The sequence below is a fragment of the Zalophus californianus genome, chromosome X (assembly GCF_009762305.2).
Source record: "Zalophus californianus isolate mZalCal1 chromosome X, mZalCal1.pri.v2, whole genome shotgun sequence".
NCBI classification, from domain to species: domain Eukaryota; kingdom Metazoa; phylum Chordata; class Mammalia; order Carnivora; family Otariidae; genus Zalophus; species Zalophus californianus.
Window position 1 is genome coordinate 3,286,547 of NC_045612.1, and position 24,229 is coordinate 3,310,775.

Sequence of the window (24,229 nt, forward strand, 5' to 3'; positions counted from 1 at the left end):
GTTTCTGCCCTGGGGGCTGCCCTAAAGTCCTTTTCCAGCCACTACTGGTCTGCGAGTCTGTACCCTGTCCCCAGCGCGCAAGGCTGTCACTCACCGGCAGTGTAGGATTCCCATGGACAGGCTCCCTCCCGCTGCCGTTTGTCCTCCGATATCTGCCGGTGGAATCAGGTCTCCCCACTTCGGACCTCAAAACCAACCACCTGCGATATTGTTTGTAGAGATCCAGATCTTCTTACATCTCAGGCTGGTTTCATGGGTGCTCAGAGTGGTCTGGTAGATATCCAGCTCAATTCCGGGGACCAGTTGAAATAGGTTCCCCTACTCCTCCACCATCTTTCCTTCTCCCCAAGATGAATGTTCTAATTAAGCTCTAGAAGGTAGAATTCTAAAAAAATTCTACTGAGTTATGATATAAAAACACTTATGTTGCTATAGAGTTCTCTCCATTCATCCACTGGCACACTGTTATGACTGTGACAGGATAGACAGTTGCATTTGTTAATAACCATAAATGAGGTAGCTTGTTTCTCCCATGAATCACTCCTGAGAGGATTACTGAGCCTTGGGTTCAGTCCCAAAACTTCCCAGGCTACAAATTCAGATAGTTTGTTAATAGGTACTTGCTAAGTGGCTGATTCCTTACAGGGCTTAAAATTTGATTTGCTAATCAGCTTTGATAACTCTATAGTTTCTACAAAGGTGCTTCCTTAGGATCTTTCTGTTGAAATTCTACTGACTTTTCAAGTCTGAATTTTCATTTACATAGCAAATGTATAAGTAAGGTATATGAGGGACCAAGATATTAAAGAAACCCAAGAGGCTACAGCACACACAGCTAACTCTCTGGGTAGAGTTAAGAGGCCCTTTCTCCTTTTCTTTTTTCAATATTTGTATTTAAATTGAATTTAATTAACATATACTGTATTATTAGTTTCAGAGGTAGATTTCACTGATTCTTCGGTTGCATACAACACCCAGTGCTCATTAATTCAAGTACCCTTTTTTTTTTTTACATTTTTAAAATTTTATTATGTTATGTTAACCACCATACATTACATCATTAGTTTTTGATGTAGGGTTCCATGATTCATTGTTCGCGTATAACACCCAGTGCTCCATTCAGTACGTGCCCTCTTTAATACCCATCACCAGGCTAACCCATCCTCCCACCCCCCTCCCCTCTAGAACCCTCAGTTTGTTTCTCAGAGTCCATAGTCTCCCATGGTTCATCTCCTCCTCCGATTTCCCCCCTTCATTTTTTACTCTGTACTATCTCCTTTTTCTTTTTTTAACATATAATGTATTATTTGTTTCAGAGGTGCAGGTCTGTGATTCAACAGACTTACACAATTCACAGCACTCACCATAGCACATACCTTCCACAATGCCTATCACCCAGCCACCCCATGCCTTACACCCCCCACCACTCCAGCAACCCTCAGTTTGTTTCCTGAGATTAAGAATTCCTCATATCAGTAAGGTCATATGATACATGTCTTTCTCTGATTGACTTATTTTGCTCAGCATAATACCCTCCGGTTCCATCCATGCCATTGCAAATGGCAAGATTTCATTCCTTTTGATGGCTGCATAATATTCCATTGTGTGTGTGTGTGTGTGTGTGTGTGTGTGTGTGTGTGTGTGTGTATACATACCACATCTTCTTTATCCATTCATCTGTCAATGGACATCTTGGCTCTTCCCATAGTTTGGCTATTGTGGATATGGCTGTGATAAACATTGGGGTGCACGTACCCCTTCAGATCCCTACATTTTTATCTTTGGGGTAAATACCCAGTAGTGCAATTGCTGGGTTGTATGGTAGTTCTGTTTTCAACTTTTTGAGGAAACACCGTAATGTTTTCCGAGTGGCTGCACCAGCTTGCATTCCCACCAACAGTGTAGGAAGGTTCCCCTTTCTCCGCATCCCTGCCAACATCTGTCGTTTCCTGACTTCTTAATTTTAGCCATTCTGATTGGTGTGAGGTGGTATCTCATTGAGGTTTTGATTTAGATTTCCCTGATGCCGAGCAATGTTGAGCACTTTCTCATGTGTCTGTTGGCCTTTTGGATGTCTTCTTTGGAAAAAATATCTGTTCATGTCTTCTGCCCATTTCTTGATTGGATTATTTGTTCTTTGGGTGTTGAGTTTGATAAGTTCTTCATAGATTTTGGATACTAGCCCTTTATCTGATATGTCATTTGAAAATATCTTCTCTCATTCTGTCACTGGTCTTTTGGTTTTGTTAAGTATTTCCTCTGCGGTGCAAAAACTTTTTATCTTGATGAAGTCCCAATAGTTAATTTTTGCCCTTGCTTCCCTTGCCTTTGGCAATGTTTCCAGGAAGAAGTTGCTGCAGCTGAGGTCGAAGAGGTTGCTGCCTGTGTTCTCCTCTAGGATTTTGATGGACTCCTGTCTCACATTTATGTCTTTCATCCATTTTGAGTCTATTTTTGTGTGTGCTGTAAGGAAATGGTCCAGTTTCATTCTTCTTCATGGGGCTGTCCAATTTTCCCAATACCATTTGTTGAAGAGACTGTCTTTTTTCCGTTGGACATTCTTTCCTGCTTTGTCAAAGATTAGTTGACCATAGAGTTGACAGCCCATTTGTGGGCTCTCGATTCTGTTCCATTGATCTAGGTGTCTGTTTTTGTGCCAGTACCATATTGTCTTGATGATGATAGCTTTGTAATAGAGCTTGAAGTCCGGAATTCTGATGCCACCAGCTTTGCTTTTCCTTTTCAACATTCCTCTGGCTATTCGGGATCTTTTCTGGTTCCATACAAATTTTAGGATTATTTGTTCCATTTGTTTGAAAAAAGTGGATGGTATTTTGATAGGGATTGCATTAAATGTGTAAATTGCTCTAGGTAGCATTGACATCTTCACAATATTTGTTCTTCCAATCCATGAGCATGGAATTTTTTTCCACTTATTTGTGTCTTCCTCAATTTCTTTCATGAGTATTTTATACTTTTCTGAGTACAGATCCTTTACCTCTTTGGTTAGATTTATTCCTACATATCTTATGGTTTTGGGTGCAATTGTAAATGGGATCGACTCCTTAATTTCCCTTTCTTCTGTCTTGTTGTTGGTGTATAGGAATGCCACTGATTTCTGTGCATTGGTTTTATATCCTGCCACTTTACTGAATTTCTGTATGAGTTCTGGGAGTTTTGGGGTGGAGTCTTTTGGGTTTTCCACATAAAGTATCATATCATCTGCAAAGAGTGAGAGTTTGACTTCTTTGATGATTCAGATGACTTTTATTTATTTTTGTTGTCTGATTGCTATGGCTAGGCCTTGTAATAGTATGTTGACTAGTCATGGTGATAGTGGACATCCCTGCCGTGTTCATGACCTTAGGGGGAAAGCTCTCAGTTTTTCCCCATTGAGACTGATATTCGCTGTGGGTTTTTCATAGATGGTTTTTATGATATTGAGGTATGTACCCTGTATCCCTATACTTTGAAGAGTTTTGATCAAGAAAGGATGCTATACTTTGTCTAATGCTTTGTCTGCATCTATTGAGAGGATCATATGGTTCTTGTTCTTTTATTAATGCATTGTATCACATTGATTGATTTGTGGATGTTGAACCAACCTTGCAGCTCAGGGATAAATCCCACTTGGTTGTGAATAATCCTTTTAATGTACTGTTGGATCCCATTGGCTAGTATTTTGGTGAGAATTTTTGCATCCATGTTCATCAGGATATTGTTCTGTAATTCTCCTTTTTGATGGGGTCTTTGTCTGGTTTGGGGATCAAGGTAATGGTGGCCTCATAAAACGACTCTGGAAGTTTTCCTTCCATTTCTATTTCTTGGAACAGTTTCAGAAATTAGGTATGATTTCTTCTTTAAATGTTTGGTAGAATTTCCCTGGGAAGCCATCTGGCCCTGGGCTTTTGTTTGTTGGGAGATTTTTGATGACTGCTTTAATTTCCTTAGTGGTTATAGGTCTCCTCAGGTTTTCTATTTCTTCCTGGTTCAGTTTTGGTAGTTGATACATCTCTAGGAATGCATCCATTTCTTCCAAATTATCTAATTTGCTGGCATATAATTGCTCATAATATGTTCTTATAATTGATTGTATTTCTTTGGTGTTGGTTGTGATCTCTCCTCTTTCATTCATGATTTCATTTATTTGGGTCCTTTCTCTTTTCTTTTTGATAAGCCTGGTCAGGGGTTTATGAATCTTATTAATTCTTTCAAAGCACCAGCTCCTAGTTCTGTTGATCTGTTCTACTGTTCTTTTGGTTTCTATTTCATTGATTTCTGTTCTGATCTTCATTATTTCTCTTCTTCTGCTGGGTTTAGGCTCTATTTGCTCTTCTTTCTCCAGCTTCTTTAGGTGTAGGGTTAGGTTTTGTATTTGAGACCTTCCTTTTTTCTTGAGGAAAGCTTGTATTGCTGTATACTTTCCTCTTAGGACTGCCTTTGCTGCATCCCAAAGGTTTTGAACAGTTGTGTTTTCATTTTCATTGGTTTCCATGAATTTTTTTAATTCTTCTTTAATTTCCTGGTTGACCCATTCATTCTTTAGTAGGATCCTCTTTGGCCTCCATGTATTTGAGTTCTTTCTGACTTTCCTCTTGTGATTGAGTTCTAGTTTCAAAGCATTGTGGTCCAAAAATATGCAGGGAATGATCCCAGTCTTTTGGTACCAGTTGAGACCTGATTTGTGACCTAGGATGTGATCTATTCTGGAGAATGTTCCATGGGCACTAGAGAAGAATCTGTATTCTGTGGCTTTGGGATGGAATGTTCTGAATATATCTGCAAAGTCCATTTGGTCCAGTGTGTCATTTAAAGTCTTTATTTCCTTATTGATCTTTTACTTAGATGATCTGTCCATTTCAGTGAGGGGGGTGTTAAAGTCCCCCACAATTACTGTAGTGTTTTCGATGTTTTTCCTTGCTTTTTTTAATTAATTGGCGTATATAATTGCCTGCTCCCATGTTAGAGGCATAGGTATTTACAACTGTTAGATCTTTTTGTTGGATAGACCCTTTAAGTGTGATATAGTGTCCTTTTTCCTCTCTTATTATAGTCTTTGGTTTAAAATCTAATTTGTCTGATAGAAGGATTGCCACCCCAGCTTTCTTTTGGTGTCCATTAGCATGGTAAATTGTTTTCTACCCCGTCACTTTCAACCTGACAGTGTTCTTTGTGTCTAAAATGAGTCTCTTGCAGACAGTATATCAATGGGTCTTGGTTTTTTATCCAATCTGATACCCTGTGTCTTTTGATTGGGGCATTTAGCCCATTTACATTCAGAGTAACTATTGAAAGATATGAATTCAGTGCCATTGTATTTCCTGTAAGGTGACTGTTACTGAATGTTGTCTGTGTTCCTTTCTGGTCTATGTTACTTTTCGGTTCTCTCTTTGCTTAGAGGACCCCTTACAATATTTCTTGGAGGGCTGCCTTTGTGTTGTAAATTCCTTTAGTTTTTGTTTGTACTGGAAGCTTTTGATCTCTCCTTCTATTTTCAATGACAGCCTAGCTGGATATAGTATTCTTGGCTGCATATTTTTCTCATTTAGTGCTGTGAATATATCATGCCAGTCCTTTCTGGCCTGCCAGGTCTCTGTGGATAGGTCTGTTGCCAATCTAATGTTTCTACCGTTGTAGGTTACAGATCTCTTGTCCAGAGCTGCTTTCAGGATTTTCTCTTTGTCTCTGAGACTTGTACATTTTACTCTTAGATGTTGAGGTTTTGACCTATTTTTATTGATTTTGAGAGGGGTTCTCTGTGCCTCCTGGATTTTGATGCCTGTTTCCTTCCCCAAATTAGGGAAATTCTCTGCTATAATTTGATGCAATATACCTTCTGCCCCTCTCTCTCTTTCCTCTTCTTCAGGGTTCCCAATTATTCCAATATTGTTTCGTTTTATGGTATCACTTCTCTCTCGAATTCTGCCCTTATGATCCAGTAGTTGTTTATCTCTTTTTCTCAGCTTCTTTATTTTCCATCATTTGGTCTTCTGTATCACTAATTCCCTCTTCTGCCTCATTTATCCTAGCAGTTAGAGCCTCCACTTTTTAATGCACCTCATTAATAGCCTTTTAGATTTTGACTTGGTTAGATTTTAGTCCTTTATTTCTCCAGAAAGTGTTTCTCTAATATCTTCCATGCTTTTTTCAAGCACAACTATTATCTTTAAAATCATCTTTCTCAGTTCTAGTTCTGACATCCTATTAATGTCCGTATTGAGTAGGTCCCTGGCAGTCGGTACTGCCTCTTGTTCTTTTTTGTTTTTGTTTTTTTTTTTTGAGTTGATTTTTTCCATCTTGTCATTTTGTCCAGAGGAGAATAGATAAATGAGAGAACAGAATGCTAATAGGGTAACAATGACCCCAGAGAAGTATACACTAAACAGATCAGAAGAGACCTGAAACCAGGAGGAAAGAAAGGAAAGAAAGGAAAAAGAAAAAGATATAAAACAGAATATGATCAAATTTGATTAGGTTGGTGCATAGATCAGTGCCACACACTAAATTTTGGGCATATTTTTGTCTGTTAGAAGAAAGTGCCTCCCAAAATATTAAAGAAAGAAAAACTTATATATGTATAAAGATAAGGATAAATACGATGAAAGGATGGAATATGACTGTAAAGATGAAAATTATAAATTATTTTATAAAAGGAATTGATAAGAAGTTGGCTGAAAAAAGAAAGAAGAGAATTTTTTTTAAAGAAGGGAGAGAATGTAATCAGGCAGGAGACTAGAACAAAGCCATACACTAGAGATTTAGGGTATATTTTGGTCTGTTAGAAGAAACTGTATCCCAAAAATTTAAAGAGAGAACAACTTATATATATACCAAAAATAAGTTTAACTACTATGAAGGGATAGAATATGACTCTAAAAATGAAAAAAAAAAAGATTTTTAAAAAGGGATTGATAAGATGTTGGTTGAAAAGGGGAAAAAGAAAAATTCAAAAAAAGAAAAGAAAATTAAAACAATTAATTTTGAAAGACTAAGGAATTATGCGATAAATCCATGAATTGTATGTGCTGTATTTCCCTAGTGCCGGCATTCTGCCATTCTCATTGATTAGTAAACTTGGTCTTGGCTTGCTATTCTTGCTGATCTTCTGGGGGAGGCGCCTGTTGCCGTAGTTCTCAAATGTCTTTGCTCAAGGCAGAATTGCCCCACCCTTGCTGGGGCTGCCTAAGTAATCTGCTCGGGTATGCTCTCCATAGCTTTTGTTCCCTGCAAACTTTCTGTTCGGCTTTGGAGGATGAGAGTGAAAATGGCGGTCTCCCAGTCTCTGCCCCAGAGGAACCAAGAACTCATGGCCCCACTCCTCAGTGCACCCCCAGATAAAAGCAGTCAGTCCCTCCCGTCTCCCAGGTCTCCAGCTGCACTCCGCACTCACACAGCCTGTTACCAAGCATTTCTCTCTCTGGTACCCGACCCTGTTTGGAGTCTCCAAACCCAGCAGATTATCGTGGTGCACTCCCGTGCCACTCCTCCTGGGGGAGGAAGGGGAGTCTCCCCGGATCTGCTGCTTGTTGGGTCCCTGCTGAAAGAGCAGTGGCCTGACTATGCCAAAGGTCAGTTTATGGCAACCCCGAGCTGAAAGCCCACTCCTCAGCTCCGTCTCTACAGCCAGCTTCCCTGCTCTGATACCTGGGAGCTCTGCTGCACTCAGGCACCCCCAGTCTTTCTGTGACCCCGAGGGTCCTGAGACCATACTGTGCCAGTGAGGGTTCCACCCCCTGCTTAGCCACTGGAGCGACATCCCTCAGTGGAGCAGACTTCTATAAGTTCCGATTTTGTGCTCTGCTGCTCTATCACTTGCCAGTAGTAGCTGACGGAGGCTCCCTCCCCCTGCCGTCTATCTTCCCGAGTATCACCTCAGATTCACTTCTCCGCATGTCCTACCTTCCAGAACATGGTCGCTTTTCTGTTCAGAGAGTTGCTGCTATTCTTTTCTTCCATCTCCTGTTGAGTTCGTAGGTGTTCAGAATGGTTTGATCCCTATCTAGATGAATTCCTGGGACCAGATGAAATTTAGGTCTCCTACTCCTCTGCCATCTTGCTCCTCCCCCTCAAGTACCCTCCTTAATGCCCATCACCCAGTTACCCCATCTTCCCACCCACCTCCCCTCCAGCAACCATTAATTTGTTTCCTATATTTAAGAGTCTCTTGTGGTTTGCCTCCCTTTCTGTTTTCCTCTTCTTTTATTTTCCCTTCCCTTCCTCTATGTTCATCTGTTTTGTTTCTTAAATTCTACATATGAGTGAAATCATATGGTATTTTTCTTTTTCTGGCTGACTTACCTTGCTTAGCCATATACCCTCTAGTTCCTTCCATGTCATTACAAATGACAAGATTTCATTCGTTTGGATAGCTGAGTAATATTCCATTGTGTGTGTGTGTGTGTGTGTGTGTGTGTGTGTGTGTGTGTGTGTGTGCACCACTTCTTCCTTATCCATTCATCTGTCGATGGACATCTGGGTTTTTTCATGCTTTGGCTATTATGGACATTGCTGCTATAAACCTTAGTGGGCATGTGCCCCTTTGAATCACTATGTTTGTTTCCTTTGGATAAATACTTGGCAGTGCAATTGCTGGGTTGTAGGGTAGCTCTATTTTTAGCTTTTTGAGGAACCTCCATACTGTTTTGCAGAGTGGCTGCACCAGGTTGCATTCCCACCAACAGTGTAAGAGAGCTCCCCTTTCTCTACATCCTTGCCAACGTTTGTTGTTTTGAGTTGTTAATTTTAGCCATTCTGACCAGTGTGAGGTAGTATCTTGTGGTTTTGATTTGTATTTCCCTGATGCCAAGTGATGCTGAGCATTTTTTCATTTGTCTGTTGGCCATTTGTATGTCTTCTTTGGAAAATATCTGTTCATTTCTTCTGCCCATTTCTTGACTGGATTATTTGGGTTTTTTGGGGTGTTGAGTTTGATAAGTTCTTTGTAGATTTTGGATACTAATCCTTTATCTGATAAGACATTTGCAAATATCTTCTCCCATTCCATAGGTTGACTTTTAGTCTTGTTGACTGTTTCCTTTGATGTGCAAAAGCTTTTTTATCCTCACAAAGTCCCAATAGTTCATTTTTGCTTTTGTTTCCCTTTGTTTTATAGATGTATTAGTAAGAGGTTGCTGTGGCTGAGGTCAAAGAGGTTGCTGCCTGCCTCTCCTCTAGCATCTTGATGGACTCCTGTCTCATGTTTAGGTCTTTCATCCATTTGAGTTTATTTTTGCATATTGTGTAAGAAGGTGGTCCAGTTTCATTCTTAGATATGTTGCTGTCCAACTTTCCCAACACAATTTGTTGAAGAGACTGTCTTTTCCATTTGGTATTCTTTCCTGCTTTGTCAAAGATTAGTTGACCATAGAGTTGAGGGCCCATTTCTGGGTTCTCTATTCTCTTCCATTGATCTATATGTCTGCTTTCGTGCCAATACCATACTGTCTTGATGACTACATCTTTGTAATACAGCTTGAAGTCAGGAATTGTGATGCCTCCAGCTTTGCTTTTCTTTTTCAAGATTGCTTTGGGTAGTTAGGGTCTTTTCTGTCCACACAAATTTTAGGATTATCCAGCTCTGTGAAAAATGCTGATGGTAATTTGATAGGGATTGTTTTGAATGTGTAGATTGCTTTGTGTAGCATAGACATTTTAACAATATTTTTTGCTCCAATCCATTAGCTTGGAATATTTTCCCATTTCATTTTGTCTTCCTCCATTTCTTTCATAAGTGTTCTATAGTTTTCAGAGTACAGATCCTTTACCTCCTTGGTTAGGTTTATTCCTAGGTATCTTGTAGTTTTTGGTGCAATTGTAAATCGCATTGATTCCTTGATTTATCTTTCTTCTGCCTCATTGTTAGTGTATAGAAATACAACTGACTTCTGTGTATTGATTTTATATCCTGCAACTTTGCCGAAGTCCTATATCAGTATTAGCAAGTTTTTTGGTGGAGTCTTGGGTTTTCTACATAAAGTATCATGTTGCCTGTGAAGAACAAAAGCTTCACTTTGCCGATTTGGAAGTCTTTAATTTCTTTTTGTGGTCTGATTGCCCATGCTAGGACTTCCAGTACCATGTTGAACAACAGTGGTGAGATTGGACATTCCTATATGTTCCTGACCTTAGGGGAAAAGCTCTGTTTTTCCACATTGAGGATGATATTTGCTGTGGGTTTTTTGTATATGGCTTTGATGATATTGAGTTATATTCCCTCTATCCCTACACTGTGGAGAGTTTTAATCAAGAAAGGATGCTGTATTTTGTCAAATGTTTTTTCTGCATCTATTGAGAGGATCATATCATTCTTGTCCTTTCTTTTTTTAATGTGGTGTATCACATTGATTGATTTGTGGATGTTGGATCATGCTTGCTGTCCAGGAATAAATCCTACTCAGTCATGGTGAATAATCCTCTTAATGTACTGTTGGATCCTATTAGCTAGTGTCTTGGTGAGAATTTTTGCATCCATCTTCATCAAGGATATTGGTCTGTAATTTTCCTTTTTGATGGGTTCTTATCTGGTTTTGTGATCAAGGTAATGCTGGCCTCATAGAATGAGTTTGGAAGTTTTTGTTCCATTTCTATTTTTTGAAACAGTTTCAGAGAATAGGTATTAGTTCTTCTTTAAATGTTTGGTAGAATTCTGCTGGGAGGCCATCCAGCCCTGGACTCTTGTTTCTTGGGAGATCTTTGATTACTGTTTCAATTTCTTTGCTGGTTATGGGTCTGTTCAGATTTTCTATTTCTTCCTGTTTCAGTTTTGGTAGTTTATATGTTTCTAGGAATGCATCCATTTCTTCCCGATTGTCTAATTTGTTGACATATAATTCTTCATAATATTCTCTTATAATTGTATTTCTTTGATGTTGATTTTGATCTCCTGTTTCATTCATGATTTTATTAATTTGGGTCCTTCCTCTTTTCTTTTTGATAAGTCTTTCTAGGGGTTTATCAATCCTATTAATTCTTTCAAAGAACCAGCTCCTAGTTTTGTTGATCTGTTCTACTGTTGTTGTTTTTTTTATTTCTATATCATTGATTTCTGCTCTGTTCTTCATTATTTCCCTTTTCCTTCTGGATTTAGGCTTTATTTGCTGTTCTTTTTCCAGCTCCTTTAGCTATAAGGCTAGGTTGTGTATTTGAGACTTTTATTGTTTCTTGAGAAAGGCCTGTATTGCTATATATGTCCCTCTTAGGACTGCCTTTGCTGCATCCCAAAGGTTCTGAACTGTCATGTTTTCATTTTCATTTGCTTCCATGTGTTTTTTAAAATTCTTCTTGCGGTGCCTGGTTTGCTCAGTCAGTTAAGCATCTGCCTTTGGCTCAGGTCATGATTGATACCAGGGTCCTGGGATTGAGCCCAGCATTGGCCTCTCTGCTCTGAGGGAGCCCGCTTCTCCCTCTCCCTCTGCCTGCCACTCCCGCTGCTTGTGCTCGCTCGCTCTCTGTCAAATAAGTAAATAAAATATTTAAAAATAAATAAATAAATTCTTCTTTAATTTCCTGGCTGACCCATTCATTCTTTGGTAGGATGTTCACTAACCTCCATGTATTTTTGGTCTTTCCAAATTTTTTCTTGTAGTTGACTTCACATTTTAAAGCACTGTGGTCTGAAAATATGCATGGAATAATCTCAATCATTTTTGTACTGGTTGAGACCTGATTTGTGACCCAGTATGTGATCTATTCTGGAGAATGTTCCATGTGCACTAGAGAAGAATGTGTATTCTGCTGCTTTGGGATGAAATGCTCTGACTATATCTTTTAAGTCTTTCTGGTCCAGTGTGTCATTCAAAGCCCTTGTTTCCTTGTTGATCTTCTGTTTAGATGATCTGTCCATTGATGTCAGTAGGGTGTTAAAGTATCCTACTATTATTGTATTATTATCAATGTGTTTCTTTAATTTTGTTATTAATTGGTTTATATATTTGTCTGCTCCCATGTTAGGGGCATAAATATTTACAATTGTTTGATCTTGTTGGATAGACACTTTTATTATGATATAATGTTCTTCTCATCTCTTATTACAATCTTTGGTTTAAAATCTAGTTTGTCTGATATAAGGATGGCTACTCCAGCTTTCTTCTGATGTCCATTTGCATGATAAATTGTTCTCCACCCCTTCACTTTCAATCTGGTGGTGTCTTTGGGTCTAAAATGTATTTCTTGTAAGCAGCATATCCATGGGTCTTTTTTTTTAAAATCCATTTTGATACCCTATATCTTTTGATTGGAGCATTTAGTCCATTTACATTCAGAATAATTATTGAAAGATATGAAATTAGTGCCATTGTATTACCTTTAAGGTCGCTGTTCCTGTAGATTGTCTCTGTTCCTTTCTGATCTTTATGTTTGGGCTCTCTCTTCGCTGATAGGATCCCCTTTAATATTTCTTCTGGGGCTGGTTTGGTGTTCACTAATTCCTTTAGTTTTTGTTTGTCCTGGAAACTCTTTATCTCTTCTTATATTCTGAATGCCAGTTTTGCTGGATACAATATTTTGGCTGCATATTTTTCCCATTTAGCACATCAAATATATCATGCCAGTCCTTTCTGGCCTGCCAGGTCTCTATGGACAGGATTGCTGTCAGCTTTATGTGTCTACCCTTGTAGGTTAAGGATCTCTTATCCCAAGCTACTTTCAGGATTTTCTCTCTCTCTCTTTTTTTTTTTTTTTTGGAAATTTGGAAGTTTTATTATATGTGGGATGTTTTTATTGATTTTGAGGGGGGCTCTTTGTGCCCTCTGGACTTGAATGTCTGTTTCATCTCCCAGACTAGGGAAGCTCTCAGCTATAATTTATTCAAATAAAACTTCTGTCCCTTTCTTCTGCTCTTCATCTTCTGGGACTCTTATTACCTGGATATTATTTCACTTTATGGAATTGCTGAGTTCTCAAAGTCTCCCTTCATGATCCAGTTGTTGTCTTTCTTCTTTTCAGCTTCTTTATTTTCCATCATTTTGTCTTTTATATTTATGACACTCTCTTCTACCTCATTTATCCTTGCTGTAAAGCCTCAATTTATGACTGTATCTCAGTAATAGCATTTTTAATTTTGACCCCATTAGATTTTAGTTCTTTTATTTCTATAACAAGGGATTCTCTAGTATCTTCTATGCATTTTCCAAGCCTAGCTACTATCTTTATAATCATTATTTTAAATTCTAGTTAAAGACATATTACTTATATCCCTTTTGATTAAATCTTTGGCAGTATTACCTCCTGTTCTTTTTTTGGGGGAGGGGGTGAATTTCTCTGTCTAATCATTGTGTCCAGAAAAGAAAGGAGGATAGAAAAAAAAAAAAGAACCAGCAAAAACAGAAATAACGACAACAGCGACAGTGACAACAACAACAAAACCTTCAGGAAGTGCTTCTGGTGTATGTTCTGTACAGTGTGCTGTTGTGTTTTGCCTGCTCTTTCCCACTGGTCCTTCCTCTACAGAGTTCCTTCTTCCTTGTAGTGGGGAATGTTTGCACCTTTATGAAGGTGTGCTTTGATTTGCTTGTCAAGATAAGTCTCACATGTGCCACATTCTCTCCCTCCAACTGTGTAGATTGTTTCCTTAATCCTCAGATCATCTCCCTCATTGTTTAAAGTAGTTGAATGTTGGTCTAGTTGTATTTGAAGGACAAGGCAATTTCATGGTCCCCCTACTGCTCCGCCAGCTTAACTCCACCACTCTGCTTGCTTTTCTATATAATCTGTCTCACCACATTAGGACTATTTTCCATGCCCTGCTTGACCCAGACCCACATTCCCCATACTCTTGAGCATGCCAACACTTAGAAAGAGGGTCTGACTATACTCCCTTTTCCTGAAGTCTAGATGTCTTTGGATACAGCAATTGCCTTGTCAAAATTCTAAGGTATAGAGACTGTAGGAAATATTCATAGATGGGGAGAATGGAGGCACAAAGAAATGAAGTAAATTACCCAAGATACAAAGCAAGTAAGTGGAAGAGCTCAGGACTTCTAATTTCTAGTGTAGATATTTGAGGCTAGAATACTATTGTTAACAGTCATAAGATTATTATTATTATTATAATGTCGTTTAAAATGTGTTTATTATTATACCACTATAATTAATTATATAATTATGATAATATTGTTAACAGTAGAAATAAGAGTAATGTTAATTATAGAAGCTACTATTTCTTGAGTGTTTACTCTGTGCCATATATTGGGCTATGGGCTTTATAAACATCATCTCATTGGATCCCCCAACGAATTTCTGAGTCTGGTATAATCACACATTTTAGACATAATAAAACAGGCTTAGTGGGGTAAATCACGTTGTTCTAGGTATATTACTAGTAAGTAGAATTGCCAGAATTTCAGTCTATTTTCAATCTGATTATAAAGCTCATATTGTTCCTCACAACACTGTATAGCTCATATGTATATCTAAAATACAAACAGATTAGAAAAAATAATTTTAATAGAATTATAAGTGAATAATGGGAAGTCTTAAATTTAGGTTAATAACACCGCCAAGAAAAAAGAATTGATCTAAAAGCAAGCTGTGGTTTGACAAAAACTCACAAGAAATAGATATTGGAATAGCTTTGGTTGTCCACAAAGCTCAATAGGACCTGTACTGTGATGCAGCTAAAGTACCATCTTCTACAATAGTTTGTTGCAGTATTAGAATAGTGTCCACAGTAAGGGAAGTGAAAATCTTGAGTCTTGGGCTCAGGTTCTGGGCTGTTCAGAAGAGAACTACCAGAATGGGGAAGGAAAAGAAACAAGAGAAAGAAGTGGCCATGTCAATTCTGGAGATTAACATATTCATGAGGAATCATGTCCACCCTCTCCAACTCTCTGAAAGCCTGTCCTGGAAAGGAGGGAGCAGACTTTTCTTTCTTGTGTTGCCAGAGAAAGAACACTGAGATTAGTCAGTGGGCTAGGAGTTAGAGGAAGGCAGGTTTCAGTTCAGAAGGTAAGATTTTCTAATTAAAAACTGTTCTTACCATGGAGTAGATTACCTGTTCTTCAGTGGAAATGTTTAAGCAGAGGCTAGAGGAGAACTTTTTTTTTTTTAAAGATTTTATTTATTTATTTTACAAGATAGCAATAGAGGGAACACAAGCAGGGGGAGTGGGAGAGGGAGAAGCAAGCTTCCCACTGAGCAGGGATCCCAACAGGGGGCTCAATCCCAGGACTCTGGGATCATGACCTGAACCGACGGCAGATGCTTAACAACTGAGCCATACAGGCACCCCTAGAGCAGAACTTTTAGAAGTGTTATACTGGAGATTTCTATTCCTGTGAAAACTGGGATGGGGTAATTACTAGGTAGAACCATCCCATGTTGACATTCTCTGTGTTTACTTTAAAGGGACCATTTTGAGTGCTCCTCCTCATAAGTCAAATTTGGTGATCTCATCATATATGCTCTAAATGTCTTCCAGTGGCAACTGTTCTCATCTTCTCTCTCCCCAGGTGTCACCACTGTTCTCACCATGACCACCTTGAGTATCAGTGCCAGAAACTCCTTACCTAAAGTGGCATATGCGACGGCCATGGATTGGTTCATAGCCGTCTGTTATGCCTTTGTATTTTCTGCGCTGATTGAATTTGCCACTGTTAACTACTTCACCAAGCGGAGTTGGGCTTGGGAAGGCAAGAAGGTGCCAGAGGCCCTGGAGATGAAGGTGAGATATAGCAATGGTGGGGGCTGGGAAGCACTCCCTGAGAGAACTGTATTGGAACCAGGAGTGGGCAGCCTGCAGCCTGTGGGAACTGGCCAAGGCTGTGTGCTATTCACTGGGGTCATCAATCCAATTCTCAACTGGAGTGCTTCTTGGCAAAGTGGAGTGTTTGCTGGGGGCAAAGAAAAGAGGTATCACGGAGGGTTGATGTCTTGTGATGAGAGACCGACCCTAAGTATGATACTGCTAGAATCAAGGGGAACACATTGTACTTATAAAGCCACCCAGAAAAGTGCACAGTCTCTAGGGCCAACTCTGCCCTTCACTTTTCAGTATATTCCCACTACATTCAAACTAAAGAGATATTCCTTCTGTGTCTCTGCTTAATTTTTTATGCTCTACCTAGATTATTCTTTTCTTTTTTTCCTGCCTGGTAAAGATCTACTCATTCTTTTTTTTCCAACTCATTCTTCAAGGACACAGTTTAAATGCTATTTTCTCTATAGAACCTTTCCAAGAATCATCCAGATAGTTTTAGCTTTTCTTCTGGTAGGAGAAGGGTGCTCCTACTATTAAAATCCTACATTTGTATTAGAGTTGTTTATCTGCCTCCTCATCAGACTGAACATTTTGAGGGCAGGGGCTTGTCTGCATCATCTTTCTAACTAGCCAGTATTCTTGCACAGCACCTGATTCATGGTAAAAGCTGAATAAATGTTAGTTGGATTGGTGGAGAGATGGGAAGGAGGAAAAAAAGCCAATAAACCAACCAGAGTTGGTAGGAATAAAACATAAATGCTGTGAAATCAAGATTATTGTCCTTGGCTGCTTTAAAAGAGTTCAGATCTCTAGATCTAGATGAAGACCTATCCAAAGATGCTAAAAAGAACTGGCAGATGTGGTCCCAGAACCATTCCAGTACTATGAAGAATCATGGAGAAGAGAAAAGATAATGAAGATTTTTCAAACTGGAGGAAAAGATATATTTCATAGAATACAGCCTGGTGAGTTGGCAAAATTTTAGAATAGATTTTCACTGTTTAGATAGAATTTATTAAGTCCTTGCTATAAATTATGAAGAAATAAGCATGTTTCTACTAACTATACTCTATCATAGGAAATTTTGGGGTGGTTTTATTATTATACTTAGTGTAGTTGTTACCTTTTTATTCTTAAAATATATTGATCCATCTAATACTTGATTTGTCATCTATGAACAAGGCCTATTGACCCATCACACACTACAAAACAAGAAAATTTGTATACTTATCTTACCTCTCACCTTCTCTGTCCTTGTCACTTCCTAACTTTTGTTTTTTATAATGCTATTTCTGCATTGTCAAACTACTTCCGCACTGTCAAGGTTTATAGCATTTACATGCTTTTATGCAGTCATAATTCCTATAGTTGATTAGTCATATTTCTACATTTAAATGGATAAAAGGACTATTTTGAGAAGATAGCCCATTTTTCCATTTATTGCTTAGTTACCTCAAGGCTATCATCTAAAAGATTTTTTAAGGCTCATGGGAACCATATTTCCTACTATATTGCATGTATAAAATTATCTGTCAATTGTTTATACTTGAATTGTAGTTGTGCTGTTGTATAATTCATAGGTCCCATTCTCTCTCTGATGTCCATGTAGGCATTAATTGCTATACTCAATTCTATCACTGATTGTTTCTATGAAGAATTTTTTAAAGATTTTATTTATTTATTTGAGAGAGAGAGAGAGAGAGAGAGAGCATGGGGGAGAGTCAGAGGGAGAAGGAGAAGCAGGCTCCCTGCTGAGCATGGAGCAAGCATCAATACCAGAACCCTGAGATCATGACCAGAGCCGAAGCAAGATGCTTAACCAACTGAGCCACCCAGGCGCCCTTTTAATGAAGACTTGATTTTATGGCCTAGAAGCCCATACAAATGTATATTTTATTTACAAATTCCAGTTACTTTATAAGGATATATCTTGATCTGTCTGTATGAATTTTTTCCTAGGACACCATGTGGGGTTTTTTCCAAGTTTTTATTTAAATTCCAGTTAATTAACTATAGTGTAATATTAGTTTCAGGTGTACAATTTAGTGATTCATCACTTACATACAATACCCAGTGCTCATCACAAGTGTCCTCCTTAATACCCATCACCCATCTAACCCACCTCCCTTCCCACCTCCCCTCCAATAACCATCGGTCTGTTCTCTATAGTTAAGAATCTGTTTTATGGTTTGCCTCTCTCCCCACCCTGTGTTCATTTGTTTTGTTTCTTACATTCCACATATGAGTTAAATCATGGTATTTGTCTTTCTCTGACTGCCTAATTTCACTTAGCATAATACTCTCCAGCTCCATCCATGTCATTGCAAACGTCAAGATTTTGTTCTTTTTATGGCTCAGTAATCCAGTATATATATCAAAACTTCTTTTTTTAAACTTATTTTATTTAAATTCAATTAGTTAACATATAGCGTATCATTAGTTTCTAATGTAGAGTTCAGTTATTCATCTGTTGCATATAATACCCGGTGCTCATTATATCACATGCCTTCCTTAATGCCCATCACCCAGTTACCGGATCCCCCCACCCTCATCCCCTCTTGCAACCCTCACTTTGTTTCCTTAGTTCAGAGTCTCTTATGGTTTGTCCCCCTCTCTGATTTTGCCTCATTTTATTTTTCCCTCCCTTCCCCTATGATCCTCTGGTTTGTTTCTTAAATTCCACATATGAGTGAAACCATATGATAATTGTCTTTCTCTATTGACTTATTTCTCTTAGCATAATACTGTCCAGCTGCATCCACATCATTGCAAATGTCAAGATTTTGTTATTTTTATGGCTCAGTAATATTCCATTTTATATCTATACCACAACTTCTTTATCCACTCATAAGTTGATGGGCATTTGGGTTCTTTCCATAATTTGGCTATTATGGACATTGCTGCTATAAACATTGGGGGTGCATATATGCCTTACAATCAGTATTTTTGTATCCTTTGCATAAATACCTAGTAGTGCAGTTGCTGGATCATAGGGTAGTTCTCTTTTAACTTTTTGGGGTACCTCCATGCTGTTTTCCACAGTGGCTGCACCAGTTTGCATTCCCACGAATAGTGTGAGAGAGTTCCCTTTTCTCCCCATCCTCTCCAACATCTGTTGTTTCCTGCTTTGTTAATTTTAGCTATTCTGACAGGACATTGTGGTTTTGATTATATTTCCCTGATGATGAGTGATGCTGAGCATCTTTTCATGTGTCTGTTAGCCATCTGGATGTCTTCTTTGGAAAAGTGTCTATTCATGTCTTCTGCCCATTTCTTAACTGGATTGTTTGTTTTGGGAGTGTTGGGTTTGATAAGTTCTTTATAGATTTTGGATACTAACCCTTTATCTGATATGTCATTTGCAAATATCTTCTCCCATTCCATAAGCTGCCTTTTAGTTGTGTTGATTGTTTCCTTCACTGTGCAGAAGCTATTTTGAAGTCCCAATAGTTCATCTTTGCTTTTGTTTCCCTTGCCTCAGGAGACATATTTAATAAGAAGTTGCTGTGGCCTAGGTCAAAAAGGTTGCTGCCTGTGTTCTCCTCTAGGAGTTTGATGGTTTCCTGTCTCACATTTAGATCTTTCATCCATTTTGAATTTATTTTTATGTATGGTATAAGAAAGTGGTCCAGTTTCATTTTCCTTCTGCATGTTGTTGTCCAGTTTTCCCAACACCATTTGTTAAAGAGACTGTCCTTTTTCCATTGGGTATTCTTTCCTGCTTTGTCAAAGATTAGTTGGCCATATAGTTTGCAGGTTCATTTCTGGGTTTTCTATTCTGTTCCATTGATCTAAGTGTCTTTTTGTGCCAGTACCATACTATCTTGATGACTAAAGCTTTGTATTATAGTTTGAAGTCTGAAATTGTGATGCCTTCAGCTTTGCTTTTCTTTTTTAAGATTGCTTTGGCTATTTGAGGGTCTTTTATGGTTCCATACAAATTTTAGGATTGTTTGTTCTAGCTCTGTGAAAAACACTGATGGTATTTTGATAGGGATTGCTTTAAATGAGTAGATTGCTTTGGGTATTTTAACAATATTTGTTAAATACAAAATTTAGGATGGTTTGTTCTAGTGCTGTGATAAATACTGTTGGTATTTTGATAGGGATGGCATGAAATGTGTAGATGGCTTTGGATGGTATAGAACTTTTAACAATTTTGTTCTTCCAATCCATGAGCATGTAATGTTTTTCCATTTCTTTGTGTCATCTTCAATTTTTTTCATCAGTGTTTTATAGTTCTCAGAATATAGATCTTTTACCTCTTTGGTTAGGTTTATTCCTAGGTATCTTATGGTTTTGGATACAATTGTAAATGAGATCAATTCCTTGATTTCTCTTCATCTTCATTGCTGCTTCATTATTGGTGTATAGAAGTGCAACAGATTTTATATATTGATTTTGTATCCTAAATCTTTACTGAATTTGTGTATCAGTTCTAGTGATATTTTTGGTGGAGGCTTTGGGTTTTCTATAGAGTATCATGCCATCTACAAGTAGTGAAAATTTGATTTCTTCCTTGCTGATTTGGATGACTTTTGTTTCTTTTTGTTGTCTGAATGCTGAGGCTAGACGTCCAGTACTATGTTAAATAACAGTGGTGAGAGTGGACATCCTTGTCTTGTTCCTGACCATAGAGGAAAAGCTCTCAGTTTTTCCCCATTGAGGATGATTGTCACTGTGAATTTTTCATATGTGGCCTTTATTAATGTTGAGGTATGTTCCCTCTATCTCTACTTTGTTCAGGGTTTTTATCATGAATTGATGTTGTACCTTGTCAAATGCTTTTTCTGCATCTATTGAAAGAAATATATGGTTCTTATCCTTTCTTTTATTAATGTGTTGTATCACATTGATTGGTTTGCAATATTAAACCAGCCTTATAGCACCAGAATTAATCCCACTTGATCGTGGTGAATGATCCTTTTAATGTACTGTTGCTAGTATCTAGTTGAGAATGTTTGCATTCATGTTAATCTGGGATATTTACCTGTAGTTCTCATTTTTAGTGGAGTCTTTGGTTTTGGAATCAGGGTAATGTTGGCTTCATGGAATGAATTTGGAAGTTTTCCTTCCATTTCTATTTTTTGGAATATTTTGAGAAGAAACCTACAGATTCACAATTGTCTTTGTTTTAGGAAAGCTTTCCTAAAACATATCTGTGTTCTGTTCTCTTCCTAGAAGCACAAATTATACATATCATAGAGCTTTCTTTGTCTTCCATATCTATTATTTTTCTCTAATAATTTTTAACTGTTATTTTCCATTTCACTTTGCTCATTTTTCTCAAGCCTGTCTTCCATGTGTCTGACCGTTTTTACCAGTGTCTATTCACCTTCATTTTTGTGGTAGTATTATTTTTCCTTATATTAATTTTATAATCTTCGTTGACTTATTTTTTATGTGTTTTATGTTTGCTTTTTCATGTTGTTCCACAATTATTTATTGGTCATTTCCCCCCTTTTTGCAACACATTTTGCATCAGTACCATATTTGTTTGTTTTCAATTAATACTTGAAGTTGCATTAGGGGAATTCTTTACTAGCACTGCTATGTGTGACAGTCTCATTTTGGGGAGGGACTGAGAGAATGAGTAGGATAGTAGTGAGTAGTTGAGACTAATTAATTTGATCATTGTCTGTTATCTATAAAATTCTTAGGAGTACTCCTCCTTATATCTTTGATTCTGCTTCTAACTACCAGGAAGTTTTCCTTGCTCATAGGAAAGTCCTCTATGTATGGTGCAGAGGTGTCTGTGGGCATTTGTATGTGTATGTATGTATGTATAGTATTATATCCTTTAATTTTTCTAGTCTCCACCTCCTCTGCCACTACATGGTGGTCAAACAATGTTTCAGCATGTTCTCAGTACCAGTCTAAAGACTGATTTTTTTTTTCAAAATGGGAGCTATTTGTTTCCTCACTCAGGTCATGCCACCCATCTTTTAGGACTCTATTCTTGGTCTGAATTCCAGAATAAGAGGCATCCTCAGTGTATTCTTCACCCTGATCCAATTTTTACTGCCTTTGGGAGTCCTTATTTTTTGGGATCAAGGTTAAAAATGCTTTCACATTTCATCAAAACTGGAGTTTGAGTTTCTCCCATTTTCCTTATAGTTTTTACTTGGTTCCAGAGAAGAGAAGGAAGCAAAGATGTCCTTACTCTGACATATTAAACTGAAAGCTACATAGAATATATTATTAAACAGATGCTTTAAGAGCAGTTAGCACTAATCACTGATATCCCGCCTGAATTCACTAAGAAGAAATTATGTCAAACTAACCTTAAAAATTGTATTAAAAGTTTACTAGACTGGTAAACCAGGGAATATCATATACTTTATCAAGACCTCTAACTACTTTTTTTAATTATGCCTTCATGAAGAAGAAACAGCAGTTGAAAAAATAGTACATTTAGGCTGATGTCACTGGTTGACTAATTGAAATCAAATAGAATTGACTGATGAATGGATGTCAACCTGAATGGACATCCCTGTGATAGTCCATAGGGGTTCATCTTTGATCCTTTCCTCTTAAATGTTGTCATCAATAATTCAAATTTGTAAGTTGGCATTAATGAATGTTGGTTAGAGAAGATTATCTCCTGAATTATGAATCAAAAAGAATTTCTGAAGTTTGAGAGAACAGGCTGAAACAAGAGATTAACCTTAGCTGAATCAAATTCTTATACATAGATACAAAAAAAAACCCCCACATTAGTTCTTTTAGGAAAGCTTAATAATAATTGCCCATTATAAAAAAGATGCTGGGATATAGGGAAAAAGCAAATTTAATGTAAGCCTTCCATCTGGTGTAACTTTCAAAAAGCCAAATTTGATTTGAGTTTGAGATAAGAATTACCTAGAACAAGTGAGATAATAAGCCCTTTTTATTCTATACTGGTTGAGCCATGTTTAAAGAATATTGTTCCAGTTTGGTTACCATAATGGACATATCTCAAGGGAATGATGATTGCTAATTTCAGATATCTGAAAGGCTGTTATGTATGTCTTTTGGAAAATGTGGTGGACTGTTTTTATGGCTAGGAAGAGGTGCAGGAATGGTTTGAAGGCAGACAGAGAACTAGAATAGATTAGTAAGAGACTTTGGATGTCAAAAATGATGACCATTTCTCCAATTCCAAGGAGTGCTGAAAATTAAAAAAAAGGACAAAAAGAATCATCTAAAACTCTTCTGCAAAGATGATGATATCAGTCTTTTTCTTTAGTCCCTCTCTATGGTCAATCCATTTAAGTTATCTAAAAGAAAGCAATTTTGAGATTTGGAAAAAAAAAACCCTACAGAACACATAAAAATGGATCTTTACTAATGATGTAATGTATGGTGACTAACATAACAAAATAAAATTTAAAAAAATAATCAAGAAAATATATATCACCAAAAAATGGATCTTTAATGTGAGGGTGCTATACTTTGTCTATCCTGCTACGATGTGAAGGAACTAACAGTGAGAACCACTGACCCACAGAAAAAATGAAGTGCATTGAAAATAAAAATATTGGTATCTAATTATAACTCAGTTTAGTTTTTTCCTCCTTTAGAGAAACATATTAAACCTTATTTGATTTATAAAGCTAGAATGGATTTAAAAATAATATAAATGATTTAAAAATTTATTTGATTTGTACTATGGTTAGAGATTAGATAAAATGTGACAGGAGAGATTATAAAGGAAAGGAAAAGAAGGAATAGGTAGAAACAAAACCTCATTTACAAATGAAGACAAATGACTACCTTATAATTGCATTCTGAAAAGTAGATGAATTGTGGGCTTCTGAGGATCAACTACATGTGTTTATCACTGCTTCCTCTGACAAACCCACTAAAATGAGAGTAAAGAAATAAAATAGGTATAAATAAACACCAGGAGAACTGGAGATGGGATTTCAGTCAGACAAGAGATTTTAATACATTTTTTTAGAAGAATGAATGTGGAAAGAGAGAATAAGAATAATCTATTAAGCTAGAGTAAGATAGAACCCTAGAGAAACTCAGGGCTTGAGGTGCTTGGTATAGCAGAGAATAAAGCAACTAGGAAGAATGTTTAAAAGTCTGTGTACAGAGCCTGCCCAACATATAAAATGTCTGCAGCCAAATGTATACTTTCTAGAAGAATTGCAGAAGTTTTTAAAGAAGCTGAATTTCTCCAGAATAAAGACCATTACATACTGACATTTTGAAGTACCCCATAAAGAATTACCTGCTTCCAACTGATCTTAAATCATGGATTTAAGTCAACAAGCTCAGCTCAGGTACACTTAGCATACATACATCTTTTATGCTGTCAAATAATATTGGCATATCAAGGATTATCAAAGTGAAGTTTGCAATGTGAAAGAGAAAAGCAAAGATTTTTTTGTAAAAACTCATCTTGGAGGAAACAGGGATAGTTTAGGGATTAAAGAAAATTCTAACTTTTATATTTGTAAATATATCCATAAAGCAATAAGATGCTAATATAAAAGGAAATCAGAGAATAAGGAAGAGCTCTTGAAATTAAAAAGAAGTGCCAAA

At 37.4% G+C, this 24,229-nt stretch overlaps 1 protein-coding gene across 4 annotated transcripts in view; it reads left to right on the forward strand.

Annotated features, from left to right (window-relative positions):
* The window catches only part of GABRA3 (gamma-aminobutyric acid type A receptor subunit alpha3), a 390,132-nt gene that overhangs the window by 351,970 nt on the left and 13,933 nt on the right, over positions 1–24,229 (forward strand). For all 4 annotated transcript variants that reach the window (XM_027607297.1, XM_027607296.1, XM_027607295.1 and 1 more), the window contains one exon: positions 15,447–15,658. In XM_027607297.1, the coding sequence (XP_027463098.1) occupies positions 15,447–15,658 (212 nt within the window). The remainder of the gene's footprint in view (positions 1–15,446; positions 15,659–24,229) is intronic.